This window comes from Ischnura elegans, chromosome 1 (assembly GCF_921293095.1).
Source record: "Ischnura elegans chromosome 1, ioIscEleg1.1, whole genome shotgun sequence".
NCBI lineage: Eukaryota > Metazoa > Arthropoda > Insecta > Odonata > Coenagrionidae > Ischnura > Ischnura elegans.
Genome location: NC_060246.1, coordinates 156,851,781 through 156,870,378, shown reverse-complemented (window position 1 = coordinate 156,870,378; position 18,598 = coordinate 156,851,781). Strand labels below are relative to the sequence as shown.

The 18,598-nt window shown below is 57.9% G+C and overlaps 4 protein-coding genes across 4 annotated transcripts; all 4 read right to left on the bottom strand.

The window, feature by feature from the left end:
• Positions 1 to 286: 286 nt before the first annotated feature.
• On the bottom strand, positions 287 to 1,729 carry LOC124169673 (serine/arginine repetitive matrix protein 1-like). The gene has a single exon (XM_046548378.1). The coding sequence runs from the start codon at positions 1,727 to 1,729 to the stop codon at positions 287 to 289; it is 1,443 nt and encodes a 480-aa protein (XP_046404334.1).
• Positions 1,730 to 5,039: 3,310 nt separating this feature from the next.
• Positions 5,040 to 6,848, bottom strand: LOC124169594 (uncharacterized protein T26G10.4-like). The gene has a single exon (XM_046548265.1). The coding sequence runs from the start codon at positions 6,846 to 6,848 to the stop codon at positions 5,040 to 5,042; it is 1,809 nt and encodes a 602-aa protein (XP_046404221.1).
• A 4,684-nt stretch (positions 6,849 to 11,532) lies between these two features.
• On the bottom strand, positions 11,533 to 12,720 carry LOC124169508 (uncharacterized protein T26G10.4-like). Its single transcript, XM_046548172.1, has one exon. It carries the CDS (start codon positions 12,718 to 12,720, stop codon positions 11,533 to 11,535), a length of 1,188 nt encoding a protein of 395 aa, XP_046404128.1.
• Positions 12,721 to 17,783: 5,063 nt separating this feature from the next.
• On the bottom strand, positions 17,784 to 18,371 carry LOC124169440. The gene has a single exon (XM_046548085.1). The coding sequence runs from the start codon at positions 18,369 to 18,371 to the stop codon at positions 17,784 to 17,786; it is 588 nt and encodes a 195-aa protein (XP_046404041.1).
• Between the last annotated feature and the right edge of the window lie 227 nt (positions 18,372 to 18,598).

Here is an 18,598-nt window from a genome sequence, read left to right as displayed (position 1 = left end):
AACGGGTCCTCATGAGTGGACTGGGAGAAGACGAGCGTAAAGTAAACACAGAAACTCCAATTGCAGTTTGACCCCGATTTATTGGTCTATTTGTAACACACAGTGGCATTACTCCATGTATGGAGTAGGTTAAAACAAACAAGAAAATACCTGAAGGGCGTCAGGCGGTGGTCAGCAGGGGCCTAGTTGGTCCTGGGTGCTGGCCTCCCGGATGGCTGCTTCTGGGGTGAGGGTCCGAGCAGCATTCTCACCACCCTCGGGTCGCTGATCCGCCGCGGCAGCCTGGTCACTGTAGCGTACGGGGTGAGCGGTAAGTCGATAGGTCGCAGCTCATACTGCGGCGGCGTCGGCGGCAGCGGGCTGAGGATCGGCCAGGGGCTGGTTCCGTTTCCCACGTGTAGTAGTCCTCGTAGCTCGGCGACTGCGTCGGTGGTCTGGCCGCGGGTGCTGTCCCCGGTGGCGGCGTCGGGCTGGAACATCCGGGTTGACTCTGCTGGCGTGCTGCTTCGTTCTGCCGGGCGGCGTTCCGGGCGAGACGGGGTTGTCTCGGCATTCGTCCTCTGTGATGTCTGAACCTGGAATGATGTACCGAGTCGCAAAAAGCGCGAGTACGGCGTAGGGGTGAGGATGTACTCTCTCCACCCCCGTAGTTGCTGAAGGTGACGACTCGAGGCTTTGCGCGCTGCGATCCGATTCCTTGTCCTCCCTCCTCCGTTCTGTCTTTTCGGGTCCCGGGGCTATCCTTATATTCGGTGCTGGGCCCTGACGCCAGCCAATGAGTGCCTGGGTAGGGGAAAAGAGAAGGTCGCTCGAAAGAAAAGGCGCGGTACTGTGACGCAGGGGGTGCGGGATCATCCATGGCGCGGCACTGTGGAGCGGGATATGTGGGAGCGGCACTGGGGTGTAGGGGGAAGGGGCATTGGGGCCACCTGGATCCACCCTGGCGCCTCCGTCCCTGGATGGACCGATGGCCAAAGTCATTTGAGGCCCCACCGGATACACGCCCCTGGCGTAAGGAGGGCCAGGCCATTCGGGGCATCGCGGGGGGCGGTGGAGGAGGTTCTGGTTGGAAGGCGGGGGCCGGGTGTTGCACTGGGGAAGACGCACGCGGGTGCGGAACATTTTGAAGCACTTCAGGTGATGGCGTCGCGGAATTTCCTCCCCTCCTCCGCCTTCTCTTGCGTCTTTTCGCACTTCCGCTCACATTCACTTGTGTCCACACTTGTTGGAGGCGCGGCGGATTGTGCCGCTCCCACTCTCCGCCGCGTCTCGCGTCGTAAATCCTGGGCGCGCCTCTACTTAAAAGTCGCAGCTGAGCGATCTCCTCAGCGGAGAGTAGAGGCGTCGGCGCGGCGGCGAAACGCACATGCTCGTCTTGCGCGCTAACACACACGCGCGGCGGTGATTGTGGGCGTGCCGTCACTTGTGGGCGTGGTCGGGGTTGGGATATTGGGGGAGGGGTGAGTGGCGATGCCGCTGGTGGCCTGGCGTCTTCCCCCGCTGCGTCGCGACGCCTCTCCGCGTACCGCCTCCGCCGATTGCGACGCTTCTTGCGGTTACGCCGTCTCCGCTCCTCCGATGATACACGAAAATGCTCCCACGAAGCGCCGCCCCTCCGATCCTCGGGCAGTGGCGCGTCGGAAATGACGCTGTATTCGTCTCGTGGGCTCGGGGGCGTGGAGGGGGGGTACGGGACGAGGGGCACGGGACACGCAAGCTCGCGACACATAACTCGATCCGGTGATCGCGACTGCACGACATCCACAGACGGATCAGGCACACACACGCGGAGTCACACACACCTCGATCGCTTCGGTGCCACGATCAACGTTGGTCTGCGTGCCGACAGACCGACACGCCCCCCTGTCAATCGTGACGTAGCGCTCATCGGCCGTGCGTCGGGATGCTGGCGACGCTTGGCCGTCCAGATCATCTCGCCGTGGCGAGAACCTATCGTCCAACGACTGACCGTTCTCTACTTCTCGTGTTGGCGTCGTCAAGCCGTCCAACGACGCTTCTCGGCGCGCCTGCTCAGCGTCCTCCGAGGCGTCACAAGCACTGTCACGCACTTCACACGCATCGGCACCGGGGCGTGGCGAACGAGGCGACGCCGGGTCGTCCATCGTCCGCGGGGAGCGCAGGGTGTGGGGGACACGTGATTGGGGGAGGGAGAGGAGCACTGGGAATGCGTATTCGCGAATATCACCTCAGGCGAGAGTCTCTCGGACGCCTAAGAAACGTTCCGCTAGACAGGGGGCTAAGGGAGGGGGGCGTGGCAACACGAGGGCGTGGTCACTCACTGGGAAAGGCTCGATCTCGATGACGAATGACTCGCTCATCTGAGTCGTTGGCTCACTCACTCGGTCACTGACGATGGGTCGCGAGCTGAACGAACTAGAAGGGGAGGATCGGGGGAGGGGTGGTGTTTGGCAGTGGGTGCGTTGGAAGAGGCACGGGCGTCCCACGTGGATGCGGTGTCGAACCCGTGCTCCAGTACATCTCGCCACGAGTCATTGATCCATGTCGCGGGGGAGGGAGGGTGGGGCGTGGGGAGTGGGAGGGATAGCGTTGAGCAGGCGGAGAAGGGGGGGGGGGGTCAATGGCGTCACGATGCTGGTACATCCTCACCTCCTTCCCTCTCCGCCGCCTCGGCGAACGGCAAGCGGCGGCGTGGGCTGAGGGGCCGCCATGATTGATGTTGCCGCGCCACGTGTGCACCAACCACGTGGTTAGCAAACAGCAACAGCCAAACCGCTCACACTACGAGCACCAAACTCGCACAGGCCGTTGAACACACAAACACTAACACACTATTAAAAATTCACACCACCACCTTGCACCCAACTATATTTTCGCGGCCAAAGTCGGCCGCGGGTAGGCGCCGCTGGACGGCACCCGGGGCGTCTTAGCAAAGTACGCACACGCACAGACACTGATAACAAACACAAAAACTACCACAAAACATTTCACAGGTGTGCCGACACACACACCTGAGATAATGGCCGCACCCGAGATAATGGCCGCACCCGAGATAATGGCCGCACCCGAGATAATGGCCGCACCCGAGATTTGGCGCCAAAATGCTAAATCGTACAGTTTTGGGACTTTCGGCACCAAACTCGGGCTGCAGCGGGAAGGGACAAACACAATAACACTGGGTAAGTTTCGATGTAGAGCCACTTGCGGGTGCGGCACCACCGATGTTGGAAACTTATGCGCCGTCGACGACGAGCGCGAAGCTGGGGCGGACGGCTAGAGCGCTTGGCAGGCAGGCCCGGGGGGACGAGCCCGCAACCTGGCTTGCGACGGTGCCATCTGTCGTGTGGGATCGCAGCGTCCTTCGTGGGCCGTCCTGCGTTCGCTTCCCGGGGGAATGCTTTCGTCCTGGGAAATTCCCAAAAAAATTGCCATTTCCGGGGACTCGAAAAAGTCACTCAAAATCGTCCAGAAAACGTCAATAAACACGATGAGAGAGCATTATCCTACTCACTCGAGTCATGTATTTTCTTTCGAAATGCTAAAATTCCGGGGAATCAGACTTAAAACTGCTTAAAAAGTCCTCTCTGGGGAATCTGATTCAAAGCTGCTTAAAAAGTCCTCTCCGGGGACTGGAAAAAATTTCCAAAATCGTCAGCAATGGCTAGAATACGGGACGGAAGAATCGGCATCAGTCAATAATTTCGGACGTTTTTGCAAAAAATATCGGCATGGAATGCAACTCTCTGAAAGAAAGCAATTCACGGTTTCATAGGACACCTGTTTTTTGTCATCATTTGCGACCCTCATTTTTTTACACTTGAAGTAAACAGAGTGCGTGCCGACGCCATCGTCGGCCTCCGGGTCGAACTATCTGCCAGCAGCACGGCCCCCGCGAAATTCGACTGCGCTTTCAGAGGAAGGCGTTCATTGTTAGCGACGACTCCTTGGTAACGCGGATGAATGCTGCGTGTATTTCACCAGAAGCGTGATGCGTCCGTCTTGTCTCGTCATATTCGCAAGAAAAACTTGGAATTCTCGAGGAAACCTACGCTTGGCGGTCATTTTCCATGTTCACTCGATCCGGTGAATATTTGGAAGTTATTTTATAAATCTTGCATTCACCTAATTTCCGTGTGAAAAGTGTGGGGAAACTGTTGCGACAGCTTTCCGGAAGGTTTTCTTAAAAGTGAAAAATTTCATCATCATTCCCACGACGTATGTCACGCTTGGCATGCGAGTCCCGTGCCCATATTAAGACGTTTATTGCACATTTTAAAAGTTACATGCCAGTATTGTTAAAATTGTGATTTCATGAATTTACAATTGTTTTGAAATAGTAATCTTGCTTTACAATATTTTTGATTGAACAATTTTTATGAAATTTTATTTCATTTCCTTCTTATTTCTTCTATCCATGTCCTGCTCGCCGTTTCTATAATTAGAAAAAGAGTTTGAGAGATAAAATTATTAAAACGCGAGTGGTGAATTCGAAAATAAAAAGTCTAAATTTTGATTTTCCCGGTATGGGCGATCAGGTTTTGACATTCCGGTTGGCCGAAAAAGTTTTCAATAAAACTAGAAATTAATTTTGAATTTTGAATTTCTATCCGGAATGCTGGAAGAACAAAATAAAAATAAAACTGAATCGATCTTAAAATGATCGTAGGAAGAAAAAAAAACTCAGAGGGCCCCTCAGTTCCGCTTAACCCTGGGATAAGGTAGGCTGGACGGGAACCACTCTTCAGACGCCCACCAATTAATTAAAAAGTATGACGCTGGCTTGATAAAAAAGTTAAAATTTGGAAAATAAATAAATTAATTAAATACTCCCGGTGTAAAGGCCGGGAGCAATAAAAAATTTAAAATGCCAGCGCCTAAAAAGTATAATCCCGGTGTAAAAGGCCGGGATAACAAGAAATGATTAGGAGTAAAAGTTAATAAAACGGACTACCGGTGTATAGAGCCGGCAGTCTAAAAAAGATAAAAGCTCCTAAACACAACAGAAAAAAGGGACATACACAAATAAATAAATAAATAACACATGGTTTTATAAAATTTTATTAAAAGGTGGGGTCGTCGTCTTCACTAGAGTTTCGAGGAGAGCAGTTCGTTCCCAAGCCGGGTGGGAGCGCTGGGGTAGTGGGGTATAAAATTTTGCCCGTGACGTGCGAAACGTAAATTTCCCGCGACCATCGGATTGCGTCGGAGATCATAAATTTTGTGATCCTGCCGACGTTGAGTTTTGCAATTCCGAGGTCGCGGAAAACCACCCAATTTTGGGGATCCCAAGCTCCCAGCGCCCCGACCACGAGTGCACTCAAAGAAACCGTGTACCCGCGATCGGCAAGTTGTTGTGCGATGCCAGAATACTTTTGAAATTTTGTTTGCCTGGCTACATCCAAGGCATTCTTCCGGTTCTCAAAGGGCACAGTGACGTCAACAATGACGATTTTTCTACGTCCCTCATCAACGACGACGAGATCGGGCCTGAGGGCAGAATCGATCATAGGTGGTGTGCGATCGACACGGATTTCCACGCCTTCGCGAGGAACCTCTCCGGCGAGTCGATGCAGGATAGCATCGTGTCTGCCCCGCCACGCGCTCGAATGCACCTTACAGTGATCCAAGACGTGCGGCAGGGTTTCACTCTGCCACCCGCATCTCCTACACCGGAGGTCATCTCTAGGACCCCACCTCGTCGCCGCATTCAGAGGGACCACGCCTAAACGTGCCCTGTGCACGAAGCGCCAGTCACAAAATCTAGTATTTGCGCCCGTGCGAAGGAAGTGGTTTGAGAAAGGTGAAGCCGAAATACATTCGAATACCTTGCCCTGATCAGGTTTGGCCAAAAGACGGGCAAGGTATCGTTGTCGCACAGCATCGCGCAACAGCTTACCCAACATGCGCGCTTTGTTTGAAGGAACTCGGATGACGTCAACCTCTCTGCCGTGGGCTGGAATGACGATCTCAAACTCCCTCCTCACGTCACTCCAGTTCCACGACATTCCAATTTTGACAGCCAACCGGCTGGACGCCATTCTCGCGTCTGACCGCAAAGAAGCCACGTCAAAACGATATCGTCCAAACTCCGCGCGCATGCTTCCGGAAAGGTACTCCGCGATATCTCTCTCCTCTGGTTCCCGTCGGGTTCTATTCCTTACGGTCTTTGTTATTGCTGAGTCCACCAGTGCTCTTACCCACGGCTCCCTGGAAGACAGAAGACGAAAAGCATGAGAAACTGTTAATATGTCCACCTGGTCTGCGGTCGGGAAGACGCCCGCGCCCCCCTTCCGCGGATCCAGGTGGCAGATCTCCCACGAGGCTCTTATGGGGAGGTACATCCAATCTTTCAGGGCCCTCTTAACCCGTTTATCCAAAATTTTAAGAGGGCCCTTCCTAACCCTACCTCCCCGGAGGATGAAATCAAGTTTTGTTAATAAAAACATGTTCAGAGCCTCTATTTTTTGCCAGGGCGCCAACAACGACGCGTCCAGCGCGTCGATGTTTTCAATAATTTCTTCGATAAGGCGCCCTGGCGTTTGATCTACATTAAAACCTGTGAGGATCCCAAGATAGTCGTAACTTTCGCCCTCTGCCATCGAGGCTGGTGTCCCGCCCCCCAGACGAAACTCCGTCGCTCTCACTCGCCCTCCGGCGACATGGAGCGTGGCACACTTGCGGGGGTTGAATTTTAACCCGCTCCATGCCGCGATCCGGTCGGCGAGATCCAGCAACTTCATCATCCCGTCTGGCTTCCTGGACACCAGAGCAACGTCGTCTGCGTAGGCAAGAACTGTGATGGGTATGCCGTTAACCCGATAGCCTACATTATCCCTTTGTGCAGCCAGGCTGCGGATCAGGTATTCCATACTTAAATTAAAAAGAATAGGGCTAAGCGGACAACCTTGTTTAACACCCGCTTTTATTTACCCGGTATTGTCTGCGTCTCTCCCTCTACCGTCCTCACTCTCGTGCGTGCCCCGTTATACATTGCAGTAATATTGTTGATTAATTTTTGAGGCACGCCTAATGATTCAATCGATCGAAAAATGTGGTTGTGAGGAACAGAACCAAATGCATTAGAGAGGTCGAGGAAAGAGACGCAGACCTCGCCACGTTTCCTTCGGACTTCTTCTAGAACATTTTGTAAGATAAAATTGTGTTCATAGCAGCCTTCGCGGGGGCCGAATCCCTTTTGTTACATCGACACCCGCCCTGTTTTCTCGGCCCACCCACTTAATCTATCAGCTAGTATTGCAGCATATAATTTAGCTAGGGTGGGCCCTAAAGTTAGTGGGCGCCAGTTATCAATTTCATCCCTGGCGCCCTTTTTGTGGATAAGAATGGTGCGGGTGTCCTTCCAAATGTCTGGGATCCGGCCGAGGTCAAAACAAAATTGAAATATTGTCCGAAGGATGTGGCTTCCTCTGTCCGCATTGCGTAAATCGACGTAGGTGATGTTGTCTTTCCCCGGAGCCGTATTGCTCATCTTGCCCAGCCTTTTCCATATCTCACCAGCTGAGAAAGGTCTTAATAAGAATTCTAAATCATTTTTTTGGCTGGGCATATTAATTTCCACCATGTTCATTGGTTTGGGGAGATCAATAAAATTATCTTTATTAAAAACATTATTAAAGTGATCGAATATTTGACCATCTGTCGATTTGGCAATGCGGAGAGGGGCCCTTCAAAACCTGATCAATGGCACGTTTCTTATTATTTCTGAACAATTGTTGGATTTTGCGAGCCTTTTCCTTCACCTCCTCGTGCCATTCCAAACCGGGTCTAAAAACACGGCGAGCAGGCACGTTACCCGTTCCGAAGTCATTCCCTTCCCTGTTACCATTCAGCTCCCGGTGTTCCCCCTCCTCCTCTTCCAGGGGGGGGTGTCGTGGGACTCTCTCTTCTTCCTCCCCCCCCTCTCTCCTTCTGCCACCACCTCCTTCTCTCCGGGCCGGCTTCTTGTCCGTTATACCCTTGCACCAGGCGGCGACGGCCTCCTCGAACTCTCCCCACCCTTCCTTGCAGGCCGCCTCAATCCTCTGGATCCACCGCCGTTGATCCTCTGGCAGCCCGTCATAGTCCACTGCCACCTGTCTTACGGGAGCGCCATGGATGTTTGCAGGCACCTGTCCACCCCGCTCGTCGTCTCCTCCCTGGGGCCGGTTTGCGAGGTTTTTAGTTCGCGCCGGCCCCGCACGTCGTCGCCTTCGGGGTGGAGCCCTTGTCGGGGGCGGGCTGTTTGCATCCGTCGTCTCCTCGCCCGCCCCATCTCCGTCTCCCTGCAGATGGCAGTCATCGGACAGGCTGCCGCTGCGCCCCGCTGGTGGACTGCGGGGCTGTTCCTCCGCCCCCACCTCTTCTCCGCGACCGCTTTCTTCGCTTACCCGCCCCGGGATATTTAAAACTTGGGGCGGGCTCGCAGTTACGGCGGCCGCGTTGTGTGGGGGACTCTCCTCTGGCGGTGGACTCCGCGCCGGCGCACTCCCTCCTCTTGCCGTCCCTCGACGGGGTTGGCGTCGCGCCGGCCGCCGGCCTGCTCTTCTTGATGCGGGTGAGGAGACTGATGTCGTCGCCGCCGCCGCCGCACCGTCGTCAACTGCCGGACCCGGAGTTTTCCTCGTTGATCTTCTTAATGGAGGTGGTGGCTCCTCATCCATCGACGTAGGGGGAGCACCTTCGGCCACCGTGGTTACACTATTTTCCAGTAAAACAATATTCATATTAGTCTCGGGTTCCTCATCCATTATTATTTCCAATAGATCTCCAACATCTACATTCATACTCTCATTCATACTTATAACACTCACGCTCTCATTCATTCTCTCATTCACGCCCATATCTTGCCCATTTCCTTCATTATTATCAGCCACGGTGGCCACAATGTCGTTCCCATCCCTTCCCTCCCCCTCGGCCAGGCCTACGGGATCTGGTGGTGTCCCCACGCAAGCATTAACGTGTAGTTTGCAAGATCTTAAACTAACAAATTTGTGGAGACACCACATACACTGAAAGAACATTGCAAAAGTAGGATGGCTCTTAACATAGTGCTTCTTGCGATCATGATGACTTTTGTATATCACGTAGGTCCTGTGTCTACCATGGTTGTGAGGAGTGAAACAGTGCTTGCATTCAAAACTGTTGCCGAGAGGGACCTGAACAATTACTTCCTCCATCGGAACGGGTAATATGTGCAATAAACTAAAAAAAATCATTCCCACGACGTATGTCACGCTTGGCATGCGAGTCCCGTGCCCATATAAGACGTTTATTGATATTCTTTTCAAATACAACGGTATCTCAAAACAAGAGAATTTTACAGATCCCCCCACCTTTCGTGGGGGGGGGATGATACAAGAGGGCGACCCACCAAGTGTGGGCCGCCCTAGTAAAGGCATGGATGCTATTACAATTATTTTGTGGCCTCTCACTTAGGGGCCACTTTTCACCGCCGGCCTCGAAGTGAGGCCGGTCGGGAATAGTTTTTGTCTATTGTCCACTTCACACTTTTCACTTCTTCATTTTCACTCAAAATCATTCATTCAGGGAGGAAATAAATCATCTCATTCATTCGGTTTTATTTACAGAGCATTCATTCGTACCACACATACATGCGAGGCGGCCACTTATACCCCGTGGCCGCCCGCTCTTCCATACCTGCGCCGTGGCCACTTATACGCTGTGGCCACGGACGCATTATTCTCCGCCGCGACGTTCTTCTGTCTTGTCTTCCCCGTCCGTCGGCGCGTGGAAGGCCCCCTAGTTCCACGCGCCACCGCTCCACGCCTGCTGTTGCCTGCCTGCAGCCGGTCGCCGAGCGCGTGAAGAGCTCCAGGTCCACGCGCAGCTCTCCTGCGCATGGCTGCTGCTGGCGTCGTCGGCAGGGCGGCGGGGACGGGGAGGGCGGGGGGGAAAGAGGGGCGGAAGCACTCGAGGAGAGATGACATTCCTCGGATGCCGCCGAAGGTAGCCGCATTCTTCTCTTCCACCACTGCCGCCACAGCGGCGGAGACACTCACACTAGCACAACACTTCACACACATTTGCCCTGGCATTAGGCCGTTCCCTCCCCTCCGTCGCCGGCGCTGGGGAAAGGGCAACGGAGGGCACCGCCTGACTATCGTGGGAACGGCCTGCAGCGAAGCCGCCGCCGGCGCGCCACTTAAGCGAGACTGCGGCCGGCGGGCGAACTAAAAACTTCGGCGGGCGACACCGCACGATGAAATTGGCCATTTAAATCCCTGGGCGCGCGCGCACGCGGCAATCTCTATTTACACTACGCCAGGGAACATTCACACGTTCGCCGCGACAACGAAAGACCGTCACGTCGATGCTTACATCGTTGCCGCGACGCACACACACAGAAAACACACTCATGGCCACATCGCGTCACACACGGTGCCGCCCCCGACACAACACATACACTCGAGGATGCTGGGAAACATACACACAATGAAGAAGCGAAAACACTAAATACACACACACACATTGACTGCCCGTGAGCATTCCCTTCACTTCACGCGATATATACAAGAAACATTCACACCATGGCACGCTGCCCCGCCTCCGAGTGAATCGACGCATTGCGGTCACTCTCCGTCGCACTAATTACACTCGGAGGGGGTGCCGTAAATGGAAAGCCGATGCCAGACCGTACTTTTGCATTCACACAACACAAACACACGGGAATCTCACGGGCCCTAACCTAACACGAATATATATACATATGTGAACATGGCTCCTGGCGTCTCGGGCGGTGAGTGGACGTCCTCAGGAGCACATTACACAGGGGCAGGGATCAGAGTGGGTTACGGGAGGGCAAGGGGGGTGTCGCGGTCCCTCGGCGTCCTTAGACTCGGCTCCCCTCGTCCAACGATGGGAGCTCCGTCGTCCGGAACGCCGCTCTCCCCCGACGCCGCGTCGTCCTCGGCGCCTCCCGCTCCAGGCTGCTCCGTGGCGGCGCCTCTGCTCCCTGCCCCTCCTCCGGCGGTGGGTGCGGCAACCCGGATGGGAGTCTCTGCTGGCGGGTACTGGCGGACCCCGGTCATGTGCCCGACGTAAATATCCCGCGACCACTTGATGGCCGCGAGAACCATCTTTCGTCGGGCGCGGCGAATGCGGGATTTAGGGATGTGGAGCCGGGCGAGGAGAGTCATTCTCCCACGTCCAGCTCCCCAGTGCGCCTACCACCAACGCGTCGAGATGGACCTCCATCTTGTAGGCGCACCGGACCCGCATTCGATCGACCAGGGCGGCGTATTTCTCTATCTTCTTCGCCTTCGCTGCTGCCATGGCCTCCGGTCGGTTCTCGAAGGGCGCTGTGATGTCGATCACGTGGATCACGCCCCTCGGAACCTCCCAGATGACCAAGTCGGGACGCAGCAGCGACTCGTCGCCAGGTACCCGCTGATTCACTCGCACCTCCCATCCTTGCGGTAGCTCAGCGACCAGCAGACGGATGATTTCGTCGTGGCGCCGGGTCCACCCGTCCGCATGCGGCAAGCAGTGGTTCACCACTTGCGGTAGGGTCTCCTCCTGGTGTCCACAGATCCGTCACCGAGTGTCTCTCCTGGCCGCTCCTCTTCTTGCCGCATTCAGGGGGAGAACGTTCAGCCGCGCTCTGTGAATGAAGCGCCAGTTGCAAAACCGGATCCCCACACCTCCCGACACCCAGTGGTTCGAGTCCGGGTGTCGAGAGCTCACCGCTATCACCTTGCCTTGGTCCGGTTTCGCGACCAGCGAGCGCCTGAAGCCCTCCCCCATGGCCGCCAAGATGATTCCGTGCAGCCTCCTCCGGGCAGAGGCCGGCACGGTCATCTCTTCCCTCGACGGCGTCACTCGCTGGACGACGATGGCCAACTCCGCCCTGGCGGCGCTCCACGCCCACCGGATGTCCACGAAGCGCCGCAGTTGCCTCGTCGCCGCGCGCACTCTGGTCCAGTGCGATGACGCCGCGATCGTTCCCGTCCCGACGACGTCGTCGGCGGCGCCATTGAGGAAGTCGCACATCGACTCCCTACTCAGCACCGCCGTCCGTTGCGTCCTTCCCGTCCGCCTGCTGATGATGTCCCGCAAGGTGTGCCACGCCACATCCGCGACGCACACGTCCGGACATGTGAGCATCCGGAACGCGTGCACCACGGTGAGCGCATCCCTTCGGGCCGGCAGCGGGACGTAGCCACCCCCTCCCCGGCTCCTGGGGAGGGAGATCATTTCCCGCGCCGCGCGGGTCGGGAGGCACATCCACTTCTTCACCGTGCGCTGCATCTCCTTGTCGAAGTCGTGGACGGCCTTCTTCGGGACAGGGACGATTCTGAGGGGGAATTCGAGACGCGGTGTCTGGAAGACGTGCACCGCGTCCATCTTCTGCCACGGCGCCAAGTCCGATTCGTCGAGCCGCCGGAGATCTTCGAGGATGGAGTCGAGCGCCGTGGCTTGCGCCGCGTTCACTTTCAGGCCGATAGGTGCCCCCAGGTAGGTGTATGAGTCACCTACGCCGAGTGACCTGATGGGAGAGCCGCATATGGAAAAGGGGGTGCGTTGGACACCCCTGGAGCGCTGTGGCGTCGTGCACCGCCAGTCCACGTGTAGCGATGCACACTTCCCCGGATTGAAGGTCAAGCCACAGCACTCGGCTGCCCTTCCCGCGACGTCCAGGAGCGCCGCGAGCGATTCCGCACTCCCCCCCACGAGGACTAAATCGTCCGCGAACGCCAAGACTTTGACGTACGCAGTCCCCATGGGAAAGCCTTGGAGAGTGCGATCCTCCAATGTCGCTCGCAGAACGGGCTCCAGCGCAAGGTTAAAAAGGAGAGGGGAAAGGGGGTCCCCCTGACGAACACCACTCGTCACAGTGATCGAATCCCGCAGCGGCTACCGCCATCGTGGAGCCACGGAGCATGTCCTCGATCACCGTGACGCACTTCACCGGGAGGCCGATCTCGCGGAGTACTCGGAGGATGTGGTCATGGGGCACCGACGGAAAAGCGTCGGCCAAGTCGAGCCACGCGACGGCCACCTGTCCAAAACTCGCCCTCGCGTGCTCTATGGCCGACTGAAGCACAAAGTTGTGCTCCATGCAGCCCTCCGTGGCGGGGATGAAGCCCTTTTGGGTGGGGAACGAAAGGCGCTTCCCACGGAGGGCCCAGGGGAGCATCCGGTCCGCCAGTACGCCCATGAACACTTTGGCCAACGTGTTGGCCAATGAGATCGGCCTCCAATTTCGCACTTCGTGCTCACTCACCCCCTTGTGCAGCAGGGTGACCCGCGTCTCCTTCCACTGCGGGGGCACCCTCCCCAACTCCACACTCCGGTTGAAAATGGCCGCCAGCACCTCGCCATTAGAGTCAACAAACCGGTATGCAGAGTAGGGCACGCCGTCAGGTCCCGGAGCCGACGCCCGCGTCCTCTTCAGCCGGTCGATCACCTTTTCCGGTGTGATCGGAGAGGTGATCTCCCGCTGGCCGCTCCCTCGACGTCCTGGTGGGAACTCCGGGATGAAAGCCGGCCATGGCTGCGTCGGATCGTAGGGGGGGAGGGACGGGTGAAGTGGGCCTTGAGGGAAGCCAGTGGAATTTCACATAGCTTTCCGGTCGGGGCGCAAATCCGCCGGAAAGCTCTTCCTTTCCCGCTGCGGTAGAGTTTTTGGAGGTCTGCAGCGGACAAAGGGCGGAGGTTGGGCCGGGGGGTCACCGTGGGAAGCCTGGGAGGGGAATTGAACACAGCGGCTGCCGCTGTGACCTCGCTTACGACGGCAAAGAGTGAGTTCGCGTCGTTTGCCGTCTGGAGGTCACGCAGCCACTTCTCCTGTCTTTCACTCAACACCCCCTCCCCTTCGTCGCCTAAGGGTGCGTGTAGGGGCACCAACACCGGGGCTGGGGGGCCGGTGACCCATGTACCGGGGGCCAGCAGTGGGCCGGGGGACTCACTACCCACTGCTGGGGGGGTCTTGGTACATTGGCGGAGGGGTGAAGGGGGCCGCCTGCGTCATCCGTTCGGCCTCCATCCCGTAACGGATCGGCCACTCGGTCTCCTGCGGCCCCCAGGGATAGTAGCCCCGGGCGTGTAGGGGCCAGGCCACTCGGGGCATCACGGGGGGGGGGGGGGGGAACGGGAGCTCGCACAAGAGTTGGAGGACGGTGTTCGGGCACAGGAGGCGGGCCACGCGTCGTCGGATAAGGCGCCGATGGAGGGGGTAATGACGTCACCATTCCCCCTTCTCCGCCTTCTTCTCCTCCTCACTACCTTCCCCTCCGGACGATGCCCTGATTCCACCTGCCGGAGAAAGCGCGGAGGCAGCTTTCGCTCCCTTTGCAGGGAATGCTGGGGCACTTTAGGGGCCGGGAGGGGAGCACCGCGCGCAGCTGCGCCGTTCCGGAAAAGGGCGCGCAGCTGCGCCACTTCACTGGGGGAAAACAGCGGCACTGGGGCAGTGGGTGCGAGCTCCCTGTAGGGGCGCATGTCAGGACGCCGTTGAGTAAGGACGGGGGGAGGAGGGGTGGGTAGGGGTTGAGGACGATGAATGGGTGGGGGTGGGGGACGGCGAATGGGAGGCGGTGGGGGGCGTACACTAGGGGAGAGTGGCCTGGCGGGCTCCCTCGTCGTCTGCTCCTCGCGGCGTCGTCTCTTCCTCCTCTTCTTCCGCTCCCGATTCCTCCGCCGCCTTTCCTCGGAGGAAACGCGGAACTGCTCCCACGATGCACCGCGCATGTGGGACCTGCCGCGCTCCTCTTCCGGAAGGGGGATGTCAGAGATCGGACTAAGATCTCTGACGTGGCAGCGGGGGGTGAGGGTGGAGGGGACGGAAGGGGAATACGGTACGAGGGACACTACGGGATCCGCCATCGTGCACTCCGGGCCACGCACTTCGTCCGTGTCCGACACCGGAGCACTCACTTTCCCCACACGCAACAGTTGCGGGGGCAGATGGCTCGTCGCTCTGTGTGCCGACAGACCGATACCGCCACCTGTCCACCACCACAAACCGCTGCATGTCGTCACAATACCTTGTCGGCGACACCAGGTCGTCCGACAACGCCCCCTGGGGCGGTACCGATCCGTCCTCCAGGGAGCCACCACACAGGGGAGGGGAAACACGCGGCGACATCGGGCCGTCCAGCGCTTCGTCTCGGCGCGGCTGCGCACCGTCCTCCGAGACGACACTCACATTAACACTCACTCGCACGAGGCGACGCCAGGCCGTAGACGCAGCTGGGGGTGACTGCGGAGCCTTGGGAGTGGGGGAGACGCGGTTGGGGGAGGGAGATTGTGTCGGGAGGAACACAATCTCCGGGGATGATGCACGGACGCTAGGGCAACGTTCCGTGACACCAGGGGCCAGGGGGAGGGGGCGGGGCAACACTGGGTCATGCACTGCGGGGGCGCTGTCAATGTCGACGATAAGGTTGTCCGACGACGCACACGCAGGGGCGGATCCCGAGGGAGCACTTATGGGGGAGGGGAGGCGGAGACGGGGGGAGGCGAGGAAGGCGGGAGATCGGATCGGGGGCGAAGCGAGGGCTCGTGGATCCCACGACCCGGCACTCCATTCCTCTTCCAGCGTCCTCCGCCACGACCGGGTAATGCTCCCAGCGGAGTCCATTGCGGGAAGCAGCGACGGAGAGGGCTGGAGGTCGGGGGGGGGGGGGGGGGCGTAGGGAACGTCGCGAGGGCGCCTCTCCTTCACCTTCCGACGAGTCCGTTGGGCGACGGGCGGGGTTGGCTTCTCGGCCATGAGGGGAGGGATAGGGGGAGCGACTGTCTCAGATGGGCTTACCACTGGTGGGGGCCAGTGAGACACGTCGCGGGGCAATCCAGGGCAAGGTACAACACTCACAATCCAGGGGCAGGCACGTCACGGCGATATCCAGGGAAAAACACACACACTCATTCCAATATGGCACAGGCACCGTATCCAAACTCCTCCCACGCGGCGTTGATCACAATAAAGCGTTTATTGAATATTTCTGCAAATACATGAGAATCTCAAAACATGAGTAGTTGACAAATCCCCCCACCTTTCGTGGGGGAGGATGATACAAGAGGGCGACCCACAAAGTGTGGGCCGCCCTAGTAATGCCATTGAAGCTATTACAATAATTTTGTGGCCCCTCACTTAGGGGCCACTTTTCACCGCCGGCCTCGAAGTGAGGCCGGTCGGGAATAGTTTTTATGTCTATTGTCCACTTCACTGTTTTCACTTCTTCATTCTTCACTCAAAATCATTCATTCAGGGAAAAATGAATCAACTCATCCATTCGGTTTTATTTACAGATCATTCATTCGTACCAAACACACATGCGAGGCGGCCACTTATACCCCGTGGCCGCCCGCTCTTTCATACCTGCGCCGTGGCCACTTATACGCTGTGGCCACGGACGCATTATTCTCCGCCGCGACGTTCTTCTGTCTTCTCTTCCCCGTCCGGAGGCGCGTGGAAGGCCCCCTAGTTCCACGCGCCACCGCTCCACGCTGCCTGCAGCCGGTCGCCGAGAGCGCGCAGAGTCCCCAGGTCCACGCGCAACTCCTCTGCGCATGGCTGCTGCTGGCGTCGTCGGCAGGGCGGCGGGGACGGGGAGGGCGGGGGGGAAAGAGGGGCGTAAGCACTTGAGGTGAGGCGACATTCCTCGAATGCCGCCGAAAGCCGCCGCATTCTTCTCCTCCCCCACTTCCGCCGCAGCGGCGGAGAGACACTCACACTAACACAACACTCACACACATTTGCCCTGGCATTAGGCCGCTCCCTCCCCTCCGTCACTGGCGCTTGGGAAAGGGCAACGGAGGGGAACACCTGCCTATCGTGGGAACGGCCTGCAGCGAAGCCGTCGCCGGCGCGCCACCTGCCCGAAACTGCGGCCGGCGGGCGAACTAAAAACTTCGGCGGGCGACACCGAACGATGAAATTGGCCATTTAAATCCCTGGGCGCGCGCGCACGCGGCAATCTCTATTTACACTACGCCCAGGGAACATTCACACGTTCGCCGCGACAACGAAAGACCGTCACGTCGATGCTTACATCGTTGCCGCGACGCACACACACAGAAAAACACACTCATGGCCACATCGCGTCACACACGTTGCCGCCCCCGACACAACACATACACTCGAGGATGGTGGGAAACATACACACAATGAAGAAGCGAAAACACAAAATACACACACACACACATTGACTGCGCGTGAGTATTCCCTTCACTTCACGCGATATATACAAAAAACATTCACACCATGGCACGCTGCCCCGCCTCCGAGTGAATCGACGCATTGCGGTCACTGTCCGTCGCACTATTTACACTCGGAGGGGGTGCCGTAAATGGAAAGTCGATGCCAGACCGTACTTTCGCATTCACACAACACAAACACACGGGAATCTCACGGGCCCTAACCTAACACGAATATATATACATATGTGAACATGGCTCCTGGCGTCTCGGGCGGTGAGTGGACGTCCTCAGGAGCACATTACACAGGGGCAGGGATCAGAGGGGGTTACGGGAGGGCAAGGGGGGTGTCGCGGTCCCTCGGCGTCCTTAGACTCGGCTCCCCTCGTCCAACGATGGGAGCTCCGTCGTCCGGAACGCCGCTCTCCCCCGACGCCGCGTCGTCCTCGGCGCCTCCCGCTCCAGGCTGCTCCGTGGCGGCGCCTCTGCTCCCTGCCCCTCCTCCGGCGGTGGGTGCGGCAACCCGGATGGGAGTCTCTGCTGGCGGGTACTGGCGGACCCCGGTCATGTGCCCGACGTAAATATCCCGCGACCACTTGATGGCCGCGAGAACCATCTTTCGTCGGGCGCGGCGAATGCGGGATTTAGGGATGTGGAGCCGGGCGAGGAGAGTCATTCTCCCACGTCCAGCTCCCCAGTGCGCCTACCACCAACGCGTCGAGATGGACCTCCATCTTGTAGGCGCACCGGACCCGCATTCGATCGACCAGGGTGGCGTATTTTTCGATCTTCTTCGCCTTCGCTGCTGCCATGGCCTCCGGTCGGTTCTCGAAGGGCACTGTGATGTCGATCACGTGGATCACGCCCCTCGGAACCTCCCAGATGACCAAGTCGGGACGCAGCAGCGACTCGTCGCCAGGTACCCGCTGATTCACTCGCACCTCCCATCCTTGCGGCAGCTCAGCGACCAGCAGACTGATGATTTCGTCGTGGCGCCGGGTCCACCCGTCCGCATGCGGCAAGCAGTGGTTCACCACATGCGGCAAGGTCTCCTCCGCGTGTCCATAGACCCGGCACCGAGTGTCTCTCCTGGCCGCTCCTCTTCTTGCCGCATTCAGGGGGAGAACGTTCAGCGGCGCTCTGTGAATGAAGCGCCAGTCGCAAAACCGGATCCCCACTCCTCCCGACACCCCACCCGAAGCCCGGGATCCCAGACCCCCCAGGAGTCCCATCGCCTTGCCCGGGAACCCGCTCCCCTGAAATACCCCCAAGGTGCATACAGTGCTTCGATCCCCGGCTGGCCAGCCAAACCCCCCCAGACTAGGGAAAATCCCCGGGATCTCCCGTCGTTCCCCCTCGGTGGGGAACCCCATGCATTGAAACTTTAACTATATTGAGAAATGGATACTAGTGACCGGGAGATGGAGGATTCCGATGCAGAAAAGGCATTCGGGAGGTC

Bases quoted from the DNA above. Each gene is read 5' to 3' on its own strand.
- LOC124169508 (XM_046548172.1), bottom strand. From the start codon at position 12,720: ATGGGGACTGCGTACGTCAAAGTCTTGGCGTTCGCGGACGATTTAGTC.
- LOC124169594 (XM_046548265.1), bottom strand. From the start codon at position 6,848: ATGGAATACCTGATCCGCAGCCTGGCTGCACAAAGGGATAATGTAGGC.
- LOC124169440 (XM_046548085.1), bottom strand. From the start codon at position 18,371: ATGGGACTCCTGGGGGGTCTGGGATCCCGGGCTTCGGGTGGGGTGTCG.
- LOC124169673 (XM_046548378.1), bottom strand. From the start codon at position 1,729: ATGTGTCGCGAGCTTGCGTGTCCCGTGCCCCTCGTCCCGTACCCCCCC.